The sequence below is a fragment of the Anser brachyrhynchus genome, assembly GCF_964034855.1.
Source record: "Anser brachyrhynchus genome assembly, chromosome: 2".
Lineage (NCBI taxonomy): Eukaryota > Metazoa > Chordata > Aves > Anseriformes > Anatidae > Anser > Anser brachyrhynchus.
The window spans coordinates 81,216,010-81,236,849 of NC_137695.1; the positions used below are offsets into that span (position 1 = coordinate 81,216,010).

The following is a 20,840-nucleotide window of genomic DNA, read 5'->3' on the forward strand; positions in this document are numbered from 1 at the left end:
TATAGCACTGCATCCTGGGAAACTCCCAGCAACACCAAGGAGGAACTGGCTTTCTGATTCAGCAGTTGTGCAGCTGACGTACAGTTACACCCTTTGAGAAATTTCTTCAGAAAAATGAAAAGTTTCAGCTAAAGTGCATACAATCCATATGTACATCATTACTCACAATGCAGTATCATGCATCGTGATTGAGAAATTCAGTCTGCTCCTCATATTTTTGATGTTAACTACTACCTGGGTTACATTAAAAATGCTCAACATCTGAATCATTCAAAGGAGTACTGCACCATTGTATATGTGGAAACAGCGTATTTGTTCATTAACTGATAAACTTATCTCTTTTCAGATATAGAGACCAGTCCTTCCTCAGTAGTGTTGCGCTAGTTAACAGAACTGAATTTCTCAGGAAAAACACTGCCTTAATTTATAGCAGTGTCTAAGCCAAAGCACACAGAAGTAATAGAGCACTATGATGAATTGTGCCAGTGCTTAATTCATGTGCCAAATCTCACCACACCTTTGCTTTCTGCAGGTGTGGAGCAAATTGCCTCAGTAATACCTATACAGGAACATCGCCACACCTCTAGCAACTCATAAGGTCTAAATACTGTTAGAATATGTCAGCAAAGATTGCTTGGCAAGGGAAGGCTTGAAAACTTACGTGTAGTGTGTACACAACAGATAGCTATCTACTCTATTTTAAAATAAAGACACATGTTCCCAACCAAAGCTTTATAGGGAAAACAGATACTCTTAGAAAACTATCATGATGATACAAATTTATCCCACATAAAAATCTTCTAGAACATAAACCAAAATCTGTGGCAACCGTTCTAGGTGAAACATAGAGGTATTGTTATATTTTAGTTGACAAGGTTAGGAAAAGCTCGTGCTGCACCCTCAATGACATTATGACAGAGGGGCCTCCTTAGCACAGGGGAGTTTAAGCACCCCATCATCCAGCACCCTTACCATCTCCTCAGTGTCTGCGCCCCTGTCCTCGTTACAGTTTTGGTCCCTGTCAATAAGAGGGCTGTTATGAAAATAAAAGTCAAAGTTTTAATTTTAAATCACACAGAGGTTAAAGAAATCAGACCTCCAAAAGGATTCCAATATTCTCAGATTTCAGAACTCTTCTTTTCCCCATGCTTCTCACCTCCTGAAATCCTTAGAAAGGTTTGGGGACATTTAAAATTCTTTCATGTTTAAAACCTACTGGCCTGCTCTGCCTGAGACAGAAATGTGGGTAGACTGCTTTGCTGTCTGAACCTGAAATTATTCCCTCCCAAGTAAATAAACAGTGCTTTTGCTGGTAAAAAAAAATATTAGTTGCCAAGGAAATTGAATAGCTTTCCTTCCAAAAATTTTTCTTTTGAAATATAGAACACCTATGGTCTGAAATAAATCAGATTTTTAAGAACTATGAAGAGTTGGTAGCTAAAATAACCTACTGATTAACATGAAAACCAGTCATGGCAAGTTGTATCCTAAAATTCCATGAAAACAGAAGCTACCGAATCTCTCTCTCAGGACCCTCAAGAGCCTTTAGAGTAGTTTATAAATGTTCTATATATAGACAGCAAGAATTTCACCTACTCCTGAGCCCAGGTGCCAATGAACAGAACAGCACTGTGTAAGAAAGAAGTCACATTGACTTGTGCTAAGTTACACTTAAACTGGAGGAAAACAAAATGCCTTTATGCAGCTGAGAACTGGCCAGGGCACTGATGTCTTGACCAAGTGGAAACATGAATGACCACAATGAATGAGCCTACTGGTTTACTTCCCACAGGAAGGATGCTACCAGCACAAATATAAAACTTTGAGTGTGCTCGTGTATTGACTTAATATAGAGTGGGAGAACTGCTGCTACTGAGTCAGCCGCAGCACCACCCATTGAGACACGTGCCCTCTGGTGTCCCTCATTCAGTCCAATCCAGCATTTCTGCACATACAGAACACCTCAGCCGCCTCCTGTAACACAGCGAGCAGTGTTACAAGTTAAATTCATCCCTGCTTTAAAACCAGAAAATCCTAGGACTTGCTCCAAGGGATGAAGTTGATCCAGTGTATCTATCATTTGTTCAACAACATGGCTAAATTTGCAAGGATGACTCAAATCATTTAGGCTTTGGAAATCACTTAAAGCCAATATAAACAAATTACAACTTTCCCAAGCGCAATGGAAGCAATTAATTCTGCAGTGAACACCTTTCCTGTTCTCTGGAAAACTTAACAGATGCATCTAATTATAACCCACACTGAAACACATTGTTTTTATGTAGCTACAATTTCAAAAACACCCGAGGGGCAGGAAAACACCATCCTATTAAAGTTATGTGGCTGCTCACGAGTAGGAAAACAATGTTAGCAAAACTTTCAGTTCCCAAGGCATATTGATGCAGACGGTTCACCACTGGCAAGGTGTCCTTTGCAGCAGCAACATCTTATGCCCCACACCAAATTTTCCAAGTACTCCCACATCTTGTTCCTCAGCACAGGAGACTGTGCCAGCTGATGGACAGGAGGGCAGAATAAAGGTCTCAGAAGGCAGTTTATGCCGAGGGGATAGACCTTGGGACTGAGTCTTGCTCAGTGTCGAGGAGGAAGCCCTGGAAATACAACCAGCTCCTGTCTTTGTATTCAAGGTGATAGTATCAACAGAACAGGGAGATAAAAAATAAAATAAAGGGCAAAGCTAGGATTACACAGAATTTTTCAGTCAGAAGTGAGAGTGGAGACGGGCAAGACAACAAAGATAGGGACAACATGACTGCGAGGAGAATCAGGGAAGGAGATGTTTTAGTAGCCAAGGTGAGAAGACAGAGTACCTGACAGAATATAATTTTTCTGGAACAGAAAATAAGGAATACATCCTGAGGTGCTATATAGGTGAAACAGCAGCTTTCAGATTAGAGCAGGGAAACTGAGACAGGAGAAAAGAGAAGTCTAATCTAAAACCCACATCATGTTCTAGTGACATTGCCAGTGATAAGAAAAGCAAGGGTCTGATGCTTGTTTCTCAACCTTCACTGTCTCACAGTGAAAATATTTCCCTGGTTGTACAATTTTATAATTCTCCAAGGTTAACAAAATTCATTTTGCTAAAATAAAAACCCACCAGAAGTGACAAATACTTTATCAGTAGGAAACGGACAATAGAAAAACCTCACAAATATGATGTCACTGTCTGTTCCTCAGAATTTTTTTCTATTAGAGGAATCATAAAAGTAGGTCAGCTACTGATTATTTTTTTTATCCTCAAAATGGCAAAAGAACCATCACTACTTGAAACAACATTTCAAGTTGCTACTAGCCTGTTGCCACAAAAATGTTTGTAGAAGTATTTCTGCAGTCAGTTTTGTAAGGTCTTTCTGTGGTATCATTCTCACCATCACTTCACATCCTACTCTGAGATGATTCAGTTCTTCCATAGGGATGTGGCCTTCAGGGCAAAATAAATTGCATACTTATGAGTCATAAGAACCTTTGCAGAACTGGCCAGACAGAGTATAAATTCAGCCTACCCTTCGTGTGAACTGCAGAAACCTTGGAGACACCCAGAGCAGCAGTCTTCCTCCCTGCACAAAACAAGGTAACTGTCATTATTTCTAGAGATTATTTATTTCATATGCTCTTGGATGATGTTAATTTGTTGACAAATGCATAGAGAAAAGGCAAGAGGGATCTGAATGGGAAACAACAAATGCTTGGGAAAATATTTTACTAAGATGGGAGAAGTATGGTCTAGGAGGGGCAAGTCTTAGAAATATACAGGAAGAGCAATTTATTCTACATAGTTCTGTAATTTCTAGAGCTTACTGGCTAGCATATATGTCATAGCAAGGTGAGAAATATTGTGTTTGCTTAAATTGGCTAACTTGTACCTGTGCTCTTCAGTTCTCACGTACATGAGGACAGCTCCTGGTTTGCAAACTGCTGAGATCAAGAACAATTTAATCTATGGTCATCCTATACCAACCAGAATAGCTCCTAGTCCATGCCTTGGTCTCTCAGCTACGACCACAATGCAAACAGTAAATAGCAGCACATGTGGTCTACTGATTAAGGAAACGTCATGCTGAAGATTGGGAAGTTAGGATCTGAACTAGCACCATAAGACAGAGTTTCAGGAAATTATTGAAAGTCAAAAGGGAATTTAGGATTCTTACCATGCAGAAGTTGGGGTGGTGCAACAGTGTAACCATCCTGATTCGATGAGTTTTCATTTGTTCCTCCTGATTGTCTTTTGCATGGATATTTGTCTCTCCACGTGAACTTCTGGTGAATGAAGGAGTGTTCAAACACTATGAATAACAAAGTTGGCAGAAACGAATAGTGTAGCAGTACTGACAAGCCAGCACACTTTCACTCAGTTCCCTGAGGTCATAGGAGAGCTGAAGAAAATACCTGGCACAGTCCAGATTTTGCCTTTGGTCTAATTTGCATACACTACCAGTGAGTCTCAGTCATGCAGAGGATTACTGTGCTGTACTAGCAATCTTATAAAGGACACAAGTTCTGAAAATACTTTTAGAAAGCCTTCAAATCATGAAAAAATAAAAATATAAAGAAAAAAAAGTGAAAAGAAACCTGTAGATACATAGCAGTCACAATTAATGCTTAGCTAATTGCATCTTTTCTCCCTTTCTGTGCAGGTTCAGAATAATGGAAGCTTTAAATAAAGCAAACACAAATTTTGCGCTTGACTTTTTCAAATATCAGTGTCAAGAAGATGGCAACAAGAATATTTTATTTGCCCCTTTGAGTATTTCATCTGTCCTGGCTACCGTGTATTTGGGAGCAAAAGGTAACACTGCAGATCAGATGGCAAAGGTGAGTCTGGGCCCCAAAAGGTCTGAGAGGGTTGATCTCTTGGAATAACATCCTCTATGCCAGAAATTTACTATGATAACTCATAGAAAACCATAAGCAGAAAACAAAACTCTCCATGTATGCCAGTACCTGTCTTGCCCCTGTTGTCCACTGCAGTGAATAGATCATTCCTCCACTTGTGCAGGTCAAAAGATAGAGCCTACTGTAGCTTCTGCAAACAGAGGCCCCCAACAAATGGGAGCCGGTGAGTTTGCAACTGCTAAGGCAAAAGAAGTTGTCCCACCTGCTAAGGCAGCAGTCTAACTACTGAGCTACAGGACAAAAGAGGGGCAGCATGGTTTCAAAGAAAGGAGAGATCTCCCGTTAGGAAGCAGGGAAAACAAAACAAAAAGGCATGGATCTTCTGAGAAGTGCTCCAAGTTTAGATGTACCCCTTTGCAGCTTGAGTAAGGTGCACGTGCCCAGAGCAAGGTACTCAGGGCATGAATCTGCCCCCAGCGTTTTCCTGCTTTCTGACATGTAGCAGCTCTCCGTTTAGACTTCTGCTTTGGTAGTCCCCATCTGGAGATAACTGGCTCTTCCCAGCCATTGTCTTGTCAGCCCAGGGGCTAACTCAAAGCAGGCAAATTCCTCTAGAAATGCCAGGCACATCAAAGTTTTGCCCTGCAACCCTCATCTTAGTGTGCTCAAGCCATTTTGAAAGCATGGGCCCCAAAGCCTAACCAAATTCCATATTCAGTCAGGACTGGATGCAAGAGTAAAATCTGAATTTGGTTCTTTTCATCACCAGTCCTATGACATCACTGAAAGATTTTACTGAAACAGCAAATTTTCTGTTGTTACATTTATTATTGTGATTTCCACTATAGGTACTTCACTTTAATGAAGCTGAAGGAGCCAGAAATGTCACCACAACCATAAGAATGCAAGTCTTTTCCAGAACAGAAGAGCATCTGTCAAATCGACGTGCCTGTTTCCAGAAGGTATCTCACCAAATCTAGCTATCGTGCTATGGGCATTGTAACATTTTCTCTTGCTTTTGTTTTCCCTCCATGTTTGCATTTGCATGTGTTTGCCTTCCTCAAATGCAGAGTACACAATTAATTGGTACAGCATCCTATGGTACCTCCATCTAATGCAATACTTACGACATACTTCCCATTTTTAGGTAGAATTGCAAAATCTAACCTCAAATTTGCAAAATTTAAAATCTAATGTGGCTGTTCCCTGTCAATGGATCTCTTGATCTTTTTGAAAAGGCATGGTCCCTGTCTGAGAGAACAAATCACAGTAACAAAGCTACTCTCCCACACATTTGATTGCAGCATCAACACAACTACAACAGAAAAGAATTAATTTTTACAGGCTACCTATGCTTGATGCATTTCAGAAATTAGTCTCCATTTCATTCAATAAGTTAGCATAATAAATTGGCATATTGGAATTTCCCAGCGTAGACCAATAGATGCTTGCCATAAATCTTAGAGAAATGGAAATTGGCATATTCCTGAGACATTTCTTTGACACAATAGCAGGCATCTTTTATCAAATTAGCTATAATTTAGGAAAATGGAAAAATCTGGAAATCAAACATAATTCCTCTGAGTCAGTAAAAGCAGTTTTTCCTCACTGACAATTCAGCCACGGTGGCCTAAAGTTCTCCCTGCTATTTCCAGTCATCCTTATTCTTCATGGAGTGAACAATTTCCCCGAAGTCTGCCCACAAAACCCTAGCGGCAGTGAGTTTTGATGAATGGGAACTTGAATCTGCATCCCACACTCAAATCCCACAGTGGGAAGACTTATTCTGGGGCCTACGTCAACAACCCATTTATTCTACATGAACAGGAGAGGGAGGGATTGTTCCTCATGATTAATGCCCATCCAAACTGTAAAAATTAGGGAGCACTGGGGGCAGGGCAAAGGGACCGTTCTAACAGCTTAGAAATTTAAATGTCTGTTCATGCCTCTTACTCTGATGTAATGACAAGATGAATACAGTACAGACCCAGAGGTTTAGTTTACTAATTCACAGCTTGATTTCCTTGAGGTGGTTTGAGAGTTTGGGTCCACAATCATTTCATCCTGTTACTTCAATATAAACAATTTACCAGGATTGCTACATCAAAGAATTTACAAAATATTAACATTTAGAGCAAGGTTCAGAAAAGTAGGGCAAACTTTCCATGCAACTCGACTTTCATAAAACTTATCAGGAGTCACACAGCCAAATCTGCGTGCATAGTTTAGCAATTACATTCTGTCTCTCACTCTCTGGATATACTTAGTTTTGCAACCTCCATTTAGAAACCCTTAAATGTTTTACATAGTTCAGGTTCTTACCACTTGCATTCCAGGGCTCTTACAGAGCCTATAGTGTACCTGAAACTTTTAGCAATTTCAAATGATTCTTTTGATAGCTGTTCAATTTAGTACATCTTTTGCATTGCAGTACAAGCAATACTTTACAATGAGCTGCATGAGGAGAGAAATTAGAAATCTGAACAGCTCTACAGAACAAATGAATAACATTTTTTTTTCCTTCTCTTGAAGACAGAAATTGGCAAATCAGGCAATATCCACACTGGGTTTAAAGCACTCAACTTGGAAATCAACAAACCCACTAAAAATTACCTGCTTAGAAGTGTCAACCAGTTATATGGAGAAAAATCACTGCCTTTCAGTAAGGTATGTAGACCATTTATTCATAATATGAAGTGCTAATCAACCTTTATGATCTATCTATAACAACAAACCATAAATGATATAATTTAAAATATTTTCATTACCTCTGCAAATTGTGTTATTATCGGTAACGTACATACTTCCTGTGAGGCTCTTCCTGAGACTTCAGACACTATAATTTTACTTTTATGGAATGTGTATCTAATTTCAATATGATTCACAGATGTGGTTAGGTGAAAACATTTAAATTGCATATTTCCACTAAAAAGAATAATTCATTCTTTTGACAAAATGCTGTGCTTGTAGCCTATGTCATTTTATGGTGTTTTCGCTTGGCTAGTTATTTATTGGCATTCACACAGACATCTGTCTTATGTTTGTTGCCTGCCACTCTTGCAATGCAGGAATACTTACAGTTAGCCAAGAAATACTACAATGCAGAGCCACAGGCAGTTGACTTTGTGGGAGCAGCAAACGAAATCAGAAGAGAGATCAATTCCAGGGTCGAAGAGCAGACTGAAGGTAAGCTCCAGCCTCTCCTCTCCCAGTCCTAAAGGAGGCAATTTCACTATTGAACAATGTCTCTATGCAAGGGGCCCAAGGCAGGTAAACAACTAATCTCAGAAAGGTAAATCAGATCACTACTTTCCCTAAAGTAGTCATCTGCTGGCAAGCCCTTACTAAAATTCTTCCTCTATCTGAAAGGGAGAGGAACATGGCTTACTCTTCTTTGTAAATCATGGTTACCATGTATTTATGAATAATCTCAAGCTAAAAGCATGCCATATCAGCAATTATAACTTCCCTGCCTTACATCTGCAGAAACTGTTCCAACGTTTACTCTGAAACAGTAAAGCTGCACAAATGTGTAAATGTCCTTTGGTTTTCTCTAGGTAAAATTCAAAATCTGCTGCCTCCTGGATCCATAGATTCACTCACCAGGCTAGTCCTGGTAAATGCACTTTACTTCAAAGGAACTTGGGCAACAAAGTTTGAAGCTGAAGCTACCAGGCAAAGGCCTTTCAGAATAAACACGGTATGGGAATATAATGCCTTATATACTAGACCGCATGTAGAAAAAACAATGGAAAAGACGGAGGAAATAATTTCCTGTCATTTTTTAAATCCACAGAGCATTAAAATTAATTCATTTAAATCATATGGTATATTTTCCTTACTACATCTTCAGTACAAAGACTGCACACACATACTAGCACCAGAAGCACAAGTATAATTGTCAGAAGCTGACTTGAAACAAACTTCCATTCTCCTCTTAAGGCAGGAAAAGCAAGGCGAACAAAACTGTACAAACTAGTTCTATATATTTTCAACTATACAATAAATCAGAGTGGAACACAGCTTCCTATAAATATGCGTCATCCTAGACAGCTCTGGTAGCCTGCTTAGCCTCCAAGCACCTCCCCAGAAGACCAGAAGCTGTCTGTAGATCCTGTGTCCCACCTCTAAGAGCCACAAGGATGTACCTCCACTGTGCTATTTCAATTTAGTGCTTTACTGTTCAGAGTACAAATTTCAAGCATTTCATCTGATTTGTTGCAGCATGCAACTAAACCAGTGCCAATGATGTTCCTGAGTGATAAATTTAATTGGACCTACATAGAATCAGTCCAGACTGATGTTGTTGAGCTTCCATATGTCAATAATGACCTCAGCATGTTTATCCTCCTACCGCGTGACATCGCCGGCCTACAAAAGGTAAGGGGCAACAGAGAACTCAAATCATGTGAGAAACAAGAATGCCATTATTTACTTATTTTATGCACGTCCAAGGTAAAAGATTGGGCTGCAATCTTATTTCTAAGAAGGAGGGCACTGATCAGACTCAAGGAAAAGCAAACCCCAAACTTGGCCCAACACTGTGAAACTGAACCTCTTGGAGATCTTTTTAGCTGTTGGCAGGGGGCATTTCTGTGATTCCTAATGTTGCTCATTGCCTCTGGAAAGAGGCAGCCCAAACCCAGCAAGACTGGCTCTAATTCCAGCTGAAGAACAATGAGGACAGAAAGCCAGCCCTGCTGAGATTCACTGTCTGTTCCAATTCAGATAGATGTGATATCATTCAAAAAGAAAAGCACAAACTGAACAGCCTCCACTACTTTTCAGGATGTCCAGAGCTAATATATATATATACACTGCCACCTTCTGTAAAGACACTGATCCTGCCTCCAGAGAGCAAACTCTTATTAAATTTTCATTTATGTTAGTGAGTGTTCATAGAGGAGAAAAAAATGTTTTCAGTAAATTCTAAGCTGTACAAAAGACAGAAATGTGAGCTGCAAATCAACCAGGCTATTGTTACTAAACACTGTTGTTGTTTTACAAATATTTAACCCTGCTATGTCACCTGATGATTACTGAGAACTGTTCAAATATTGCATTGACCTACTGTAAAGCAATATACTCTCTTCTAGTACAAAAGATCTTACAGTTGGTATTTCACTGCTGTTTTTTTGTATTCTTGTAACAGCTTGAAAAGCTCTCAGTTTAAGAAAAAAGAAGAAATAATCTTTAGGGCCCAGGTTTTTGAACGCTGTCTAATTTTCTGATTCTCTTCTTAACTAACTGCAGCTAATAAGAGAATTGACTTTTGAAAACTTGTCTGCATGGACCAGCCCAGAATTAATGGAGAAAATTAAAGTGGAGCTGTATCTGCCCAGGTTCACGGTAGAAGAGAAATATAACCTCAAATCTGCTTTGAGCAAGATGGGGATACAAGATGCCTTCACTGAAGGTCAAGCTGATTTCACAGGAATGTCAGAGAATGACGATCTGGTTTTGTCACAAGTTTTTCACAAGTGTCATCTGGAAGTCAATGAAGAAGGTACAGAGGCAGCAGCTGCCAGTTCAGCAGCTCTGACATCACGAAGCCTTGGTGCTGCTGTTATTTTTGTAGCAGATCACCCTTTCCTTTTCTTTATCAGACACAACAGCACCAAGTGCATCCTCTTCTTGGGAAGGTTCTGCTCCCCATAAAAAATTGACTGTTACTAAACACGCCCTTGCAACAACAATAACGAACACAATACACACCATGAAGAACTTCTCCATAGTCTGTGCACTTTACCATTTTCCTGTACTGTTGACAATCTCTGTTAGAAGAGAACACATTAAAAATAACTTGAATTCAAGCCTCTGGCTCACTTTCCTGGACAAAGAACCCCAAAACTGTAGAACAGCACTCTAAGCACCAAACTGTGGCAGAACAACATTGATTCCAAACCAGAACTGTCACTATGCACAACAGACTAGGTTGATCTAAAAGAGTACTTCCCAACACACTTGCTTTGCACATAAGAAGAAAAGAAATGGGAAAAACTCCTTCCTGCAGAAAGCTGCTACATCTCTGCTAAGCTAGCTGTTCCAGGAGGGCCACCTCAACCAGAGCCTGCTCAGTTTTATAACAACTTCACAGCCTGGCACTGCTGGTAATGAAATAAACCTGCAAATTCCTCTGTGTTCCTGATACTGGTGATTTGTTCTTGCATGCAAAGGGGCTAACACATGTACGTTCTAATTTTTGCCCTACATCAATTGGCAAATACTGAAACAACAACACAGAACTGGAGGAAAATAAAACACGTGCCTTGAACCCCTCTCCTTTGTCATAACCTTTCCTTCATTCAGCGGTTGCCAGCCCAACACTGCTTTACTTTACTTTCCCTTCGGCACTTATTTTCACTGTTTGCAAGCAAGATCAAACTGGAGAATCAAGTCTGTAATGCTAACTCTCTAAGCACCTTCCGGAAGATTACTTGCAAATCCCCCTCTACATGTTCACTGTTGTCATAGCTCTTTCTCCTAAAAAGGAGAGCATCCTAATCAGTCTTGCACATTTGTAGAGGATGCTCCTAGCTCTCTGAATTTAGAACAGAGAGGAAAGGACTGGGTCTCTTTACAGCACTTGCACATACCAACAGCATCTCACTAGAAACATCCCTTCCTGGGAAGGCAGGACCCCATTTTCCTGGCAGAGATGAGGCTGCTGGCTGTCAGCGAGTCCCTTCTGTTTTCTTCCATGTGACCAACTGCTGCCAGGCTCCCCTCTGGCTCTGCTTCACAAATGGGAAGGAGCACAGGGACAGCATTGTAAAGCAAGTGCTTTATTCCATCCCCATCCAGCCTCACAAGTGCTGCCTTCTGTCTCACCTGTGAGACATGTCACAGGATCTCTGTATGTCATTTCTGACATGTTGTGCTTCACCTAATGGAATGGCTTCATGTCTCCATGGACAAGCCTCTCAAGCACTTTCTGGTGTTCCTCGGGAACATATAAAAGCCATGTTTGGGAGGCCAAGGAGAAACAAAACATTGACAACATGCATCCAAACTCAGGCACCGGCCTTTAAAGTCATTAGAAATATCAGTCACCTTTTCTATTTTAGGCATGGTTGTAAAGACAACAGAGTTAGTGTCCTCTTGGCGGTGCTGGATCCTTACCAAGGGCAAATGGCAACAAAACTTGGAGGGTGAGTTGCATGCTGAGGAACAACATTTTCCCCTGATGAGCAGCACAGCACTGGAGCAGGTTGCCCAGGAAAGCTGGGGAAACTCCACCCTTGGAAGGACTGTGGGTGACCTTATCTACTGATGGGTCTGCTCCAAGTGGGAGTTGGCCTCTGGAAATCCTTGTCAACCAACCTGTGTGATTCTCTCTCTTGTTCCTCTGCTGTCAACACCCCTTTTGCCTTCTCATCTCCATTTCTCATCCTCTCTGGCATTCTTGCATCTTGACTAGCAGAGGGAGCTAGCTTGCTTGCTGTCAGCATACTTCTTTGGAACTTGGAGTCTCTCCAGCACGGCCTTTCCCACCACCTAACCATTCAGTGAGCCTTTATCTTAGCCTGATTTCTTGATGACTCTGCTCATCATACTAAAACCACCACTTGTTTAATTTCTGGCATTTCTTCATTGCCTTGCACAACAGTGATTTCTTCTACTTTTCAGAAGACTTGACCCATTCTGTTCCTGTAATCAGGCTTGCAGCAAAATGGTTAGCACACAGTACAGTTTCCTTCCCTTCCTCCATTCCCCTTCCCCTGTCCCCCAGACTCTTACAGATGTTGCCACCACCTTCCTCTTCTCCCACCACCCAACAGCAGCCCTCTTCTGGGACAGTAGAGCGACGACCACTATGCCGTGTTTGCCCCTCTTGTATTCTTTCACTCCATCTTTGCTCGAGACCTGCCACTGGGGTTGTTTCAGTCCTTGTTCTTCAAGCACATGAAAGTACTGTGCACTAGCTCCATGTTTTGCAGTGTTTCTCTTAGGTGTTTTCCAGCCATGAATGCAACAAGATTTCTTCGCCAACACAAGAAGCAGGGGTGTCCAGCCTTACCTCTTTCATGGCTTTGCCTCTGCCTGTGCTCCTAATGATCTTGACTCTGAAGCTGGACTCTCAGAGTCTAATTCAGTCACTGATCTCTTGCCACTTAATGCTGATGTACCTTATACAAAACCCAAGAGTAACAGCTGGGCAAGGCTGGAGAGGTGAATCAGGCCTACCATAACTTCTTACATTCAGAAACTAAAACCATGTATTTTGGTTCCATAACCTTTTTACTAGATTCATTTATTTTAAACAATATACCAGTTGTCTACAAAACATCAGAAGACCACTGGAGTAGGCAAACTGTTTGCTATCCTGTCAGTAGACTACTGTGGTGGAACAGCAAAACTGAGATTATAATCCACATTGTCCCTTTGAAATGCCTAAAACTAAAAAGTGATAAGGTCAACAAGGAGGAAAAACTGCACGAGATCTTTTGGGGATTCAGTAGAGAGCAGCTCTGGGTAGGCGGGAACAGCCTGGATGTAGGGGAGACGGAAAGGGAGGTGCAAGCTATACCATGTTTCTAAATTTATTCATTGCTTAACACACAGGCACAGAACCTGGCTGAGGACAAGGCTTAAGTCTTCTCTCTCACGGGATCACAGGTAAATATTTAAACCAATTTAAGTAACTTTTCCAATGCTTTTAAAAGGTGGTCTGTACCTTGTATGACTGTATAAGTAAATTGTAACATACCAGTGTTACACTGCAATCGTTTCTCTTGACTTATGCTTTTCTAGATGTCAAGCCTTAGAGAAAATTAACTTGTCAGGCTAAGGAAAACGGTTAGTTGGGGGTAGAATTAATCATGAGAAGGAAAATTTTCTCAGGGCAGTAACTGTCTTATTAATTAAAATCTGTAGTTTAATAAAGGAGTCAGGTGAAGTAAAGGCCATTTTCATTCTGCAATGGCACAGCACTGTGCATTATCAGGCCAGGGACTCAGAGAAGTGTACATTAGAGATAAGCAGAGAGATTTCCATCCTGATGCTTATTTGACCAAGTTCTCAAAGGAAATCACTCTGTGGTACAGACTTGGTATAGACTTCACAATGACTGCCAGAAGAACTGTAGTGGTTTGGTAACCAACCACTCAATAATTACCTGTAGACTTCAGAGATTACCCCACAATTTCTGCAGTGCCATTCCGTAGGTATCAATCTTTCTTTACATAATAATGACAATAATAACAACAACATTTTTTGGTCTCTTGATTGGAAAACATGAAGCAGGTACTACTGGGCAAATATCTTAAAGCCTGGAATACTTGTAGCTTCAAGGAATCTGCCAGTTTCTGAGGAAAATAAATTTGTCAGAACATACAGAAGAGGTGGCAGTTAGACTTTGTGAATAAAATACTGCAATCTAAAAGCAAATAACAACTTAGCCATACATGGTACTAGTTGAAATGGGTAGCTAGACAGGGAAATACCATAAGCCTAAGAATTATGCATAAATACATTCACAGTATCAGCTCTTAATTCTATATAGATCAAAAATGATGTAGCAGGAAGCTTAGATGTGTTATGAACCCATGTAATAAAACCACAGAGATATTTAGATTCCCCTGAGAACATTACTTTGATAAATAATTTAAGAATGAAATGGAACAAAAATATGCAGTTTAAAAATCTGTACCATTTTGAAAACCAAAGGCAGAAAGAAACACAAAGAAAAATGCAGCTCTGTAAAAGAGGACATATCTATAATTATAGAGAAATATTAGCTGAATAACAAAAACCTAACAAATTTCTGCTCCTAACAGGTGGCAAACAGTATCTGCATGGAAGATGAAACATATTACTAGGCTATTAGTTTTAGTAGGTGCCCATGCATTGTGTTGCACATGTAACATTGCTCACTAACATGCATTGCATACATCATTTTAAACATTCAAACAGTAAAATTCTGTCTGTTGCCTCTTTCCAGATTGTAGCAATGGAACAGGTCTCAGAAGCAGTTGGCAAGTTTACAGTTGATTTTTTCAACAAGCTGAATGAGACCAATAAGGACAAAAACATTTTCTTTTCCCCCTGGAGTATATCATCTGCTCTGGCCCTGACGTTCCTGGGTGCAAAAGGCAATACAGCAAGAGAGATGGCAGAGGTAGGTTGCTCTATGAAGCTGTGGTGCTCAGCATTGCCCAGCACTCCTGTTCAGACTCAGGGAAATGCCCAGCATTCCTGTTTGGGGAAAACCATCTGGCTTTACACAAATGCATTGCTATTGCTGAGTGCAACTGCTGTGGAAGGGAGTTCAGCTTTGTGGCATGCCTGCACGAACACTGATGTTCTGGGAGGGGATCAGTGCTGTCCTTTGTTACTCTGTGGGATTTACACATACTACAACTTCAGCATCCCTTTGATTAGTCACACAAGCAGAATGAATTATCGTAAGGAGTAAAACAAGACAACCATTTTATCTCCATTAGGCTTTAGGTCATGCAAGTCCCTTCATGCCCGTTTCTTACCTTTGGAAACTGTTTGCAGGTTCTTCATTTCACTAAAGCTGCGGGAGCTGATGGGTCATCTTCTGTGGCCAGACCTTCTCGGGGGAGACCAAAAAGAAGAAGAATGGTATCTATTAGAGATAATAGATAAGATAAAGAATCTCCAGAATCAAAACGTCCAGATACAGCTTTAACAGCCCAGTATTTCTCACCTGTATCTCTCATTATATTTAAAGTACAAAACCCAACACGCTTCACAACATGTTCAAGTTTAGTTCTCTTCACTCAGACTCAAAAGAAGGACAAGTCACTGGGCTATTTTGGAAGGTTTGCTGTATGGTAAATCAGTCATTAACAGAGCCCTGCAAACTGCAGTGGTGGTAAATTTGGAGAGAGAAAATATAAGAGGGAGGAACACAAATCCCTCCCCACATGCATCACTTAGCATGCTTTGAAAACTTCATTAAAAATGTAATAGTTAAATGTATGGTTTCTCTTTCCAAGGACCCTGAGCATGAGCAAGCTGAAAATATCCACGCTGGCTTCAAAGAGCTCCTGGCTGCCATGAATAAACCCAGAAACACCTACTCACTGAGAAGTGCCAACCGTATCTATCTGGAAAAAACCTACCCATTGCTGCCTGTAAGTTGAACAGTTTTATCTCAGAGAGGATTAAGAAAAGCTGGAAAAAAAAAAAAAGTTTTTCATTGTATTTACTTGTCATTAATAGAACAGGTTTGAAGCTGTCCCCCAGTACTTCAAATAAAGAGCCCTGACTTCCAGTGATAGGCTTCACTGGAAAATACCAGTTGGCATTCTCCCAGTATATAAGGATCCTTTGCCAGTAATGCAGGATTTCTTTTCATGCAGTATGGCTTTATTATTAGGAAATTTATTATTAGGATTTGCAGTACATGCAATTGTAAATGGGACATTAAAATAAGCACATCCATGGGATATGCAGTCTTTCTCCCTTCTCGAAATTAAACTGGGAAGAAGAGCAGGGAATTTTCTGTCCTTATTTCTTAACTGTTAACTCACAGCCCAATAGAGGGCAAAAAGCTAGATCCCACAGCCCTCTATGCACAAGAAGTTAACATGAAGTCCAAGAGCTAACAACTTCCTTTTGGGGCTGAAAAAATACAGTACATTATAGAGCTTCTTTCTTTTTTGTTTTTATTGCCATTTTCCAGACATACATACAGCTCAGCAAGAAATACTACAAGGCAGAGCCACAAAAGGTTAACTTCAAAACAGCATCAGAACAATCCAGGAAGGAAATCAACACCTGGGTGGAAAAGGAAACTGAGGGTAAGTTGAGCTTGACCCCAACATCTTTACTCTGCTAATAAGTCAGCCTGACACTCCCTTTGGGCAGGTGCCCTTGAATGGGCAGCAAGCAGAGATGCAGTGGGAGGGCAGAGCAAGAGCAGCACTGGGACAGCCCAAAATACCTGATGCAGACCTCAGTGAGGTCTTTGGGGAACTTCCTCCAAGGCAGGTGGGGATGGATGCCTGCCTGGAGGAACTTTCCTGCACTGCCCAAAGGTGCGAGCCTCCTCGTGCCTGGCCTAACCCACTGGCAGAGGCAGCACACGGCTTTCTGCTCCCAGCTGCTTACTGTGAAGCTGTGGCATTTTTTGCTGGTAGGAGCTGATCCCTGTCAGCTAGCTGGAAGAAGTAGGCAGTGAGCAGCTTTGGAAACAGCAAACAGACTCATTGATTTGTGCCAGGGAAGCGATTTAGGGGGTAGGGAACTGAGGCATGGACTTTTTCACTAAGGAGCTGAACTGAAGGAAAAACAAACAAACAAAATGCCCTCACCGTGCTACAGTGGGATAAAACCTGACTTTTCTGATTTCAAAAGGTAAAATCAAGAATTTGCTGAGTTCACAAGATGTGCAAAGCTACACCAAGCTGATCCTGGTAAATGCCATTTACTTCAAGGCAGAATGGGAAGAGAAATTTAAAGCGCTATCAACGAATACGCAACCCTTCCGACTGAGCAAGGTGAGCTCCTCTTTGCCTTCCTTGCAGTGAACAGCCTGGTGACAGCATCTCCTGCTGCAGTATTTCCATTCATCAGTCCTTACGTAACCCTGCAGTAAACAGACTCTCTGAAAAGCTGGTTACAGCAAAATGTGGCAGTGGTCAGCTCACCAACATTTATGCAAAATTAAGACACTGCTCAGGCAAAGGATAAGTAGATCCAGATAGATTATGCAGTTTCCAAAAACTAACTAGAGTCACATAAGGCCTTTTTGCAAAACAGGGTGGAAATTCCCCTCACCATGAACCCCTTGGCACAGCAATGAGCACTATCTTCTGTTAAGGGTTGTGATATGAAGAATGATCAGCCAGTCCCTTATTGCCAGAGAGAGGCGAGCACAGAAAAACTGCACAATACTTGCTCTCTCAAACCGTAGCTGTTTCTCTGCTGTAGTGTTGGATGGCTGTATGCCATGCCTGCTCTGTCCCCCTAATCCTTGCAGACATTTCTCTCTTCCTCCTTCTGTGGGCTGCTGTGCATGTTCTGGGGTGAAGAGAAAAATCAGTCAACTCAGCCCCCCAAAAAATGCTCTGGGGCAAACACCAAGATCAACAATATTGCCCAGTCAAGAAGAGCTGTGGAAAAATTATGACAAGTTGCTGTTATAAAAGCTGCTTACAAATGTTTTCTCTCTCTCCACTGTGCTGAGTCATCTTCATTCTTCTTTTCAAGGAATAATTTGTAACTGATAAATAAATATTTTACAGAACAAGTCTAAGCCTGTGAAGATGATGTATATGAGACATGTATTTCCACTTCTTATCATGGAAACAATGAACTTCAAAATGATTGAGCTACCGTATGTGAAACGTGAACTCAGTATGTTCATCCTACTTCCCGATGACATCAAAGATGGTACTACAGGTCTTGAACAGGTAAAAAAAAATAAAAAAATGCTACATCCATTTTGTATCACCACCCAGACGTTAAAACAAAAAGGACAGACTAGTGACCAAATCTCCTCCTCTGGGGACATGCAGTTTGGTCTCCCCCGATAGCTGAATTAATTTCCTTTAATACCTATCTCATTCTCCTCTTGACATCTGTATGGAACTGGACCAAGCCACTTGGCACACAGCTGGGAATCTCCCAGCAATTTCCTTCACGTGATGACTGAATTAAAAGAGAGGACAGAACTACCTCAGGGGATGTCAGCTGCAGGCATTGGGTGCCCTGTCTTTCTTCTGCAATGAATTTGGCAGAGGTGGCGCTTAAAAACTTGCAACGCTGTGTCTCTTGTTTGCTTCACACCCTGTCTCTGATCATCAGTGAAACCAATTTATATTTCGTGCTTTCACCTAAATGTTAACTTTGCCACTTAAAAACTGTTTAACTCATTCAATTGGTGAAAAATTTATTATTTTATAATCAGTTGTTTTTCTCTTGCAATTATCAAATTTCTCCTCTTTCTTGAACAACAGCTAGAAAGAGAACTGACATATGAGAAGCTGTCTGAATGGGCTGATTCAAAGAAGATGACAAAAACTCTTGTGGATCTGCACCTGCCTAAGTTCAAACTGGAGGAGAAATACCAGCTCAGAGATAATCTGATCAGTATGGGAATGCCCACTGCCTTCACCAACAGCGCTGATTTCAGTGGAATGGGTGATAAGAAGGATTTGGCTATCTCCAGAGTTATTCACCAGTCTTTTGTTGCAGTTGATGAGGAAGGCACTGAGGCAGCTGCTGCTACTGCTGTAGTTATCGTACACACAACTGCACTTATCGACCAACCTCTGACATTCAGGGCTGATCACCCTTTCCACTTCTTCATCAGACACAACAAATCCAAGAGCATCCTCTTTTTTGGCAGATTCTGCTCCCCTTAGAATGAGTTATTCCTTGCTCCCAGACATCACCTAAAGTTCACTTATCAAAAGAAACATGTGAACTGCAGCATTCAAAGCTCAGCCTTAAGCCATATAGCCATAGGTACTGAACGTATATGTCCTTTTTCTTTCCACACACCCCCAAGTAAGGCAGCACCCAGAGACCACACTGTGCCTCAAAGATTGTCATTCTGCAGTTGCTTTCCATTGTGCTAATGAGACAGCTTTTCACAGAAAGCAGAACGCTGAATTTTGCTCCCTTGCATCAAACCTGCTTTTCTGGCTTTGTTGTTCAAGAGTAAGGAGGAGTCATAAAGGCTTTTTGCACGCAGCCCATCATCTAGCCCCATGCCTGGTGCTGACTTCAAGGGAAATGCAGCCTATACTTTTAGACCTCTCAGAGAGGAAAAAATCCCCTAAGGAAGAGAAAAAAAATAATGTAGAAATCTATATACTCTCTTTTCCTTACTGGGAAACCTGCATTTGCATTACAGTATAGCTTCCTTATCTTCACTATTTTAAAGATTGTTGGAAGTTAATTAAATACTTAATACAAACCCAAATTCATCTCAAAATGCCCCTTATCTCCCCATCTCACTGCATGCACACAGGTACATCACACGCATTCTCTATATTGCCCTTGCAGCTTCATGAAAAAAGGGGGCAGTGAGGGAAAACGGTCCAGCCTTTAACATTTAATTGCCCACTTCTGTTCATTTTGCAGTATGTCCTCATTTCCATAAACTTTCAAGGATAAGGTTGCTAAGAGTTCCAACAAGCATAAAGGCTAAGAAAACTACAAGCAACATGTCTTCTTGCTACCTCTTATTTATATGCAATCAAAAAACTCCAGAATTCAAATCTGCTTCCTCTTTTTAATTTAATGTAATTATACTTGTTTTCTTGGTAATGCCTGCACAGTTTCCTGATATCAGATACGATGCATTGATAAATGTAGGATTTGTAAGTTAAGAGTGCATTTCAGCCAAGATAGTTCTGGTTCTGAGAGAAACACCAGTGAGAATTTGATTGATGCTTTACTTCATAATTTTGCCATGATCTGCATTTAATCAATAAATGAACTCGGAGTTGTGTTTGTGCTACTCAAGGTACTGACTTACCTGGTTCTCTTAGAGCATCCTTTACAATGCACAGCTGACATACATTTCCACCCATCCTGTTCCAAACCAACCACCACATCACCCCAAAAGATAAAGCTGGGTCACTCTGATACACCAGTGTCTTATTTCCTCTAGGTATCAAACAGCACTGAAAATGCTGTTATTCAGCATGTTATTCTAGACATTTACTAGACACAACAAATCAAATTAAACTCTGGTGAGCAAATTTTTGCTCAGAGACTCAAGGCATCTGAATTTTCTTTCATGGTAAGCATTCCTTTTCCCTTTCTGACCACAGCTTATCGCACTATCTGCCTCCCTTGGACCTACCGAGAAGGCTCATCTGCCTGTCACAATACACTAGAAATAAGAAGTCTGACCTGAGCCTATAGCCCAGAAAAGCAGCTTCCAAATATCCCTTTCTGTGCTTTCCTATGCTTATAAGGAACTGCACAAAGCTTTGTAGCCATTATAGTACAAAGCAACCACATATCAGAGAACATTATATCAAGCAACAAGG

General features: G+C 40.9%; 1 protein-coding gene across 1 annotated transcript; it reads left to right on the forward strand.

Moving 5' to 3' along the window:
- The first annotated feature begins 3,480 nt into the window (after positions 1 to 3,480).
- LOC308190709 (uncharacterized protein) lies at positions 3,481 to 20,307 on the forward strand. The gene is made up of 15 exons (XM_080582363.1): positions 3,481 to 3,595; positions 4,659 to 4,836; positions 5,706 to 5,819; positions 7,390 to 7,524; positions 7,926 to 8,043; positions 8,415 to 8,557; positions 9,082 to 9,237; positions 10,111 to 10,509; positions 14,801 to 14,977; positions 15,361 to 15,447; positions 15,825 to 15,962; positions 16,514 to 16,631; positions 17,188 to 17,330; positions 18,078 to 18,245; positions 18,792 to 20,307. Exons 2-15 carry the CDS (start codon positions 4,669 to 4,671, stop codon positions 19,197 to 19,199), a joined length of 2,472 nt encoding a protein of 823 aa, XP_080438489.1. The 5' UTR covers positions 3,481 to 3,595; positions 4,659 to 4,668; the 3' UTR covers positions 19,200 to 20,307.
- The last annotated feature ends 533 nt before the right edge of the window (positions 20,308 to 20,840 follow it).